Genomic DNA, 5,054 nt, shown 5'->3' on the forward strand with positions numbered 1-5,054 from the left:
ATTTTGACTTTTATCAAATTTACAATTTAAAAGAGACAAATAGTCAGTACTGATATTTTATATAAGTAACGTGTACAAATGTTCGCGAAATCCTTTAACATCCTCGAGATTGTCTACCCGGCCGCAAGCGGCCCCGGCGACAGTTTTTCTCTCGGTACGTTAAAGAATGATTTCGCGGCCTTGATATGTAGAAATAAGTATTATCACATTAATAATTCAAACAACTTGACCTTTTTTTTGATTGTCAAGTAGCTATTTTGATGTAACGTTGGTATGGACCATGTTCTCAGAGTTTAAAAAAATGTCCCGGTATAATTTATGCGTGTGTCCTTTTTATCTCTAAATTTAACAGTAAATTATTTGTTATCTATGTTTACATAATAAGCATTTCATGCATATGGAAAATTTAAAAGTAAACGAAACAATTCTATAAATAAATATTCCATTGTAGGTTCACATAATCTTGCAACAGTGGCATTTTAGATTTATCAAAATGTCTACGCAACTCGTTGAAGCAAGTAAGTTACAAAACAAGAGATTCTTTCAAATCTGACCAAATTCTTTTTTCAAAGACACTCCTTTATTTCACCTTGACGAATGTCGTCGTTTCATCGTCGACTGCATGTTGGCAGTAGGCACACCGAGGCCCAATGCTGAAGCCCTAGCCAACATTCTTATTGAAGCCGACTACAGAGGTCACTACAGTCATGGGATGAACCGCATAGGTATCAATCTCGACTCTGCAAAACAACTTTCTTCAAATTTCTTCTTTTAGAGATGTACTTGTCTGAGGCTCAAAACGGCATTTGTAAAGTAGACGCATCTCCGGAAATTTTGAAAGAGACTCCAGCAACAGCATGGGTAGAGGGTCACGGTGGGTTGGGTGTGGTTGTTGGGACCTTTGGCATGGACTTAGCGATAGAAAAGGCTAAAGCGGTGGGAGTGGGACTCGTGGTTTGCAAAGGATCCAATCATTATGGCATTGCAGGAATGTATGCATTGCAAGCCATGAAGAAGGGGCTTTTGGGACTCAGCTTTACCAATACATCTCCAGTCGTAGCCCCCACTCGAACGAAACATGTACAGGCTCTGTTCTAAATCTGATTTATTTTAATCAGCTTCTTGTAGGCAGCTCTGGGGACAAATCCTTTGTCTTTAGCTGCTCCAGGTCTAAATGGAGACAGTTTTGTCTTAGATATGGCGACTTCTGCAGTCGCCATGGGGAAGATAGAAATGAAGAACAGAACGAATTCGGCTATACCGTCCCAATGGCTCGATCCAGACACAGGTGCACTTCACCCGTTAGGAGGAGATGAAAGTAACTCCTCTTACAAAGGCTACGGTCTTGTGGTTTTGGTCGAAATATTGTGTGGAATACTTTCAGGTACTGAAACTTTCTTGAAATTCCTCTTCAAACAAATTGAAATTAAATTACAGGTGGAGCCTACGGTCCCAATATACGCGTGCTTGGTAATTTCGAAAGGATGGCAGATCTTGGCCATTGCTTTATTGCCGTCGACCCAAAGTGCTTTGCTCCAGGATTCGAAGAACGTTTGAGTGATCTAATGGAGTCTCTCAGACAAATGCCACCTGTACAGTAAGAATAACTTCTAAGGCATCTTGTTAAGGTTTTTCGTTTTAGAATGATCCTGATAAGCCTGTTTTGGTCGCAGGCGACAGTGAAAGACTTCACATGAAGGCTGTGGATGAAGCAGGAGGTATCAGGTACATCCAGGATCAACTCGATACTTGTGAAAAGGTTGCCCAAGATTTAAATATTAGACCGTTGCAGCCACTTGCAAAATAAATAAACAATAAAGACTTACATTGTCACGGAATTTATATCTTGTTTGTTTTATTAGTACGTATTACTGTCGACAGACAGATCACAACATTTCACAAGTCCACTTGTTTCATACAAAATAAAAAACATCATGTTATAGGATTTTGACACTTGGTAATGTCATTAGAGTTAGTTTTAGCTGTCAAAACATTTTCGTGGAGATCTGAACACCACATTTTGAACATACCTACTTAAATCTGTAAACGGAAATAGATCTATTTTATTTTCAAAAATGTCTTACGACCCTGTTCAACCCAGTAAGTAAAGCAAAACAAAAAGAACACTTTCTTTACCAGTAGCGTCGCTTTTTAAGACACACCTATTATTCCGTTGGCTGAAATTCGCCGTTTTGTTATTGACTGCATGATGGCTGTGGGAGCTCCAAAAAACAATGCTGAAAAATTAGCAGAAAATATTGTCGAAGCTGACTATAGAGGTTTTTATGGTCACGGACTCAACCGTCTAGGTAGAGCGTTCAGGGTAGAAAAACAACTACCACCTAAGGTCATTTTATAGAAATCTACCTAAAGGAAGTTCGGCGTGGAGTTTGCAACGCAGCGGCAGTCCCCAAAGAGTTAAACGAGTCCTACGCAACATCCTGGGTTGATGGAAACAACGGATTGGGCCCAGTAGTAGGTGCATTTTGCATGGATTTAGCTATACAAAAAGCCCAGAAGTTAGGAGTAGGTTTAGTGGTGTGCAAGGGCTCTAATCATTTTGGGATCGCAACTGTATATACCATGCAAGCTTTAAAGAAGGGCTTGATAGGACTGTGCTTTTCTAATACGCCTCCGATGGTAGCTCCACCTAGGACCAAAAATGTAAAATTTTGCACATTCGTTCAAAATAAAATGGTTGATGGTTCGAGGTGTTGCAGATACTTATTGGAACAAATCCTTGGTCAATGGCTGCTCCTGGCATGCGTGGAGACAACTTCATCTTGGACATGGCAACTTCTGTAGTTTCTCGTGGAAGGATTGAAATGCTAAAAATGCACCATATGACTATACCATCTCAATGGGCTGATCCTGTGACAGGAGCTTTATGTCCCTTGGGCGGAACCGAAGACAACTCTTCCTACAAAGGATACGGTCTGGCAATGGTTGCTGAAGTGTTGTGTGGGATACTTTCAGGTGCAACTCAATATTTTTTCAAATCATTGTTTTGCTAATTTAACACCCCAGGTGGAGCTTACGGCCCCAACATACGTATGCTTGGCCATTTTGACAAAGTGGCAGATCTTGGACACTGTTTTATTGCCATAGATCCAAAATGTTTTGCTCCAGGATTCGATCAAAGGTTAAGTTCTTTCCTGCAGTCTCTTAGACAGGCGCCACGTGTACGATGATTAAACTTTCTAACGAGATTAAATAAAGTTTCTAGTTTTAGATCGATCGTGATAGACCCGTGTGGGTAGCAGGTGACCGTGAAAGACTTCACATGAAGGCTGTAGATGAGGCAAGGGGCCTTAGGTATGTCCAGGAACTACTCGATGCTTGTAGAAGGCTTGCCCAAGAGTTAAAAGTTAAACCATTGCAGCCACTTGCGAATAGATAAACACAATAAAGAACAATAAGCAGATTATGCTGTAACGAAATTTATCTTTTATTTGCTTTATTACTGAATAAGTCTAATCCATCAATAGACAGATAAGATTAAATCAAAAAATATTATAGGATTTTGACACTTGATAATGTCACTAAAGTTAGTTTTAGATGTCAAGACATTTTTGTGGCGATCCAAACACCAAATTTTGAAAATACCTCCTTAAATTTCTAAACAGGAACTGATTTATTTTATTTTGTAAAATGTCTAGAGCTCCCACTAGAAGTTGTAAGTTAAAAAAAACAAAATTTAGAAAGCACAGAGTATTTTTTATTAGCAATGACTTTTCTAAGCCGCTTGCGTTATTCCTTTGCCCGAAATTCGCCGTTTTGTTGTCGACTGCATGATGGCTGTGGGAACTCCAAAAAACAATGCTGAAAAATTAGCAGAAAATATTGTCGAAGCTGACTATAGAGGTTTTTATGGTCACGGACTCAACCGTCTAGGTACAGAGTTCTTGTTCTACCTGTTCTATCTTCTAACATTTTTTGTACAGCAATCTTCGTAGGTGAAGTTCAGCACAGCGTTTGTAACGTAGTGGGATTCCCTAAAGTGCTGAAAGAGACCCCTGCAACGGCCTGGATTGATGGAAACAACGGGTTTGGGTCAGTAGTGGGCTCATTCTGCATGGATTTAGCTATAGAGAAAGCACAAAAAGTAGGAATAGGTTTAGTGGTGTGCAAAGGTTCTAATCATTTCGGAATCGGGTCAATGTACACTGCGCAAGCTTTGAAGAAGAACTTGATAGGAATTTGCTTTACTAACACGTCGCCTTTGGTGGCGCCGCCTAGGACCAGAAGCGTAATCTTTTCGAAGGATTTGAAATGGTTGATGATGTCAAAGTGTTGCAGACGGTCATCGGAACAAATTCGATATCAATGGCTGCTCCTGGTATGAATGCAGACAGCTTCAACTTGGACATGGCCACTTCTGCAGTTTCTCGAGGAACAATTGAAATGCAGCAAAAGAAACATTTGATTATACCATCGGCATGGGCTGATTCTGGGTCGGGGGCTTTGTGTCCTTTAGGTGGAACCGAAACCAACTCTTCTTACAAAGGATACGGTCTGGCGGTATTGGTCGAAGTGTTGTGCGGAATACTTTCAGGTGCGACCCTATAGGTATTCTTGAAGATTGTATTTTTGCAAAATGAACTCTACAGGTGGGGCTTATGGCTCTAACATACGTATGCTTGGTAGTTTTGACAAGTTGGCAGATCTTGGACATTGCTTTATAGCCATAGACCCAAAAGGCTTCGCCACAGGATTCGAAGGCCGATTAAGTGATCTCATGGAAACTCTCAGACGAACGCAACCAGTATCAATATGGAAAAATTATAATGCTAACACGATTAAGTTATTCATTTTAGATAGACCCCAAGAACCCCGTTTTGATAGCAGGTGATCGTGAAAAACTCCACATGAAGAGTGTGGATCAGGCTGGGGGTGTTACCTATACTCGGGACCAATTGGAAGCTTCTGCAAAGATCGCCAAGAATTTAAGAGTTAAACCATTGCAACCAAAATGAATAAACATAATAAAAAACGATGAACAGATTAGATTGTGATGAATTTTATTTGTTTTATTTCCAAACAGTCATACTTGG

The 5,054-nt window shown here is 40.2% G+C and overlaps 3 protein-coding genes across 7 annotated transcripts; all 3 read left to right on the forward strand.

The window, feature by feature from the left end:
* The first annotated feature begins 366 nt into the window (after positions 1–366).
* On the forward strand, positions 367–1,842 carry LOC138124905 (uncharacterized oxidoreductase YjmC-like). The gene is made up of 6 exons (XM_069040099.1): positions 367–518; positions 573–725; positions 776–1,080; positions 1,129–1,384; positions 1,438–1,592; positions 1,643–1,842. Exons 1-6 carry the CDS (start codon positions 494–496, stop codon positions 1,805–1,807), a joined length of 1,059 nt encoding a protein of 352 aa, XP_068896200.1. The 5' UTR covers positions 367–493; the 3' UTR covers positions 1,808–1,842.
* A 103-nt stretch (positions 1,843–1,945) lies between these two features.
* LOC138124904 (uncharacterized oxidoreductase YjmC-like) lies at positions 1,946–3,440 on the forward strand. 5 transcript variants are annotated; one of them, XM_069040094.1, is made up of 6 exons: positions 1,946–2,100; positions 2,157–2,309; positions 2,360–2,664; positions 2,712–2,976; positions 3,028–3,182; positions 3,233–3,440. In XM_069040094.1, exons 1-6 carry the CDS (start codon positions 2,076–2,078, stop codon positions 3,398–3,400), a joined length of 1,071 nt encoding a protein of 356 aa, XP_068896195.1. In that variant the 5' UTR covers positions 1,946–2,075; the 3' UTR covers positions 3,401–3,440. The 5 variants fall into 5 exon arrangements, with proteins under 5 accessions (XP_068896195.1, XP_068896199.1, XP_068896197.1 ...); XM_069040098.1 differs by having other exon boundaries at positions 3,028–3,142; positions 3,220–3,440; XM_069040096.1 differs by having other exon boundaries at positions 3,028–3,142; positions 3,227–3,440.
* Positions 3,441–3,535: 95 nt separating this feature from the next.
* Positions 3,536–5,015, forward strand: LOC138124906 (uncharacterized oxidoreductase YjmC-like). The gene is made up of 6 exons (XM_069040101.1): positions 3,536–3,676; positions 3,742–3,894; positions 3,945–4,249; positions 4,300–4,555; positions 4,611–4,765; positions 4,818–5,015. The coding sequence occupies exons 1-6, from the start codon at positions 3,652–3,654 to the stop codon at positions 4,974–4,976; spliced, it is 1,053 nt and encodes a 350-aa protein (XP_068896202.1). The 5' UTR covers positions 3,536–3,651; the 3' UTR covers positions 4,977–5,015.
* Positions 5,016–5,054: the final 39 nt, after the last annotated feature.

Source organism: Tenebrio molitor, chromosome 2 (genome assembly GCF_963966145.1).
Source record: "Tenebrio molitor chromosome 2, icTenMoli1.1, whole genome shotgun sequence".
Classification (NCBI taxonomy): Eukaryota; Metazoa; Arthropoda; class Insecta; order Coleoptera; family Tenebrionidae; genus Tenebrio; species Tenebrio molitor.

Bases quoted from the DNA above. Each gene is read 5' to 3' on its own strand.
- LOC138124905 (XM_069040099.1), top strand. From the start codon at position 494: ATGTCTACGCAACTCGTTGAAGCAA. The intron at 726-775 runs GTATCAATCTCG...TTCTTCTTTTAG, and splicing joins TCATGGGATGAACCGCATAG to AGATGTACTTGTCTGAGGCT. The intron at 1,081-1,128 runs GTACAGGCTCTG...AGCTTCTTGTAG, and splicing joins CCCCCACTCGAACGAAACAT to GCAGCTCTGGGGACAAATCC.
- LOC138124904 (XM_069040094.1), top strand. From the start codon at position 2,076: ATGTCTTACGACCCTGTTCAACCCA. The intron at 2,101-2,156 runs GTAAGTAAAGCA...TCGCTTTTTAAG, and splicing joins TTACGACCCTGTTCAACCCA to ACACACCTATTATTCCGTTG. The intron at 2,310-2,359 runs GTAGAGCGTTCA...GTCATTTTATAG, and splicing joins TCACGGACTCAACCGTCTAG to AAATCTACCTAAAGGAAGTT.
- LOC138124906 (XM_069040101.1), top strand. From the start codon at position 3,652: ATGTCTAGAGCTCCCACTAGAAGTT. The intron at 3,895-3,944 runs GTACAGAGTTCT...TTTTTTGTACAG, and splicing joins TCACGGACTCAACCGTCTAG to CAATCTTCGTAGGTGAAGTT. The intron at 4,766-4,817 runs GTATCAATATGG...TATTCATTTTAG, and splicing joins CTCTCAGACGAACGCAACCA to ATAGACCCCAAGAACCCCGT.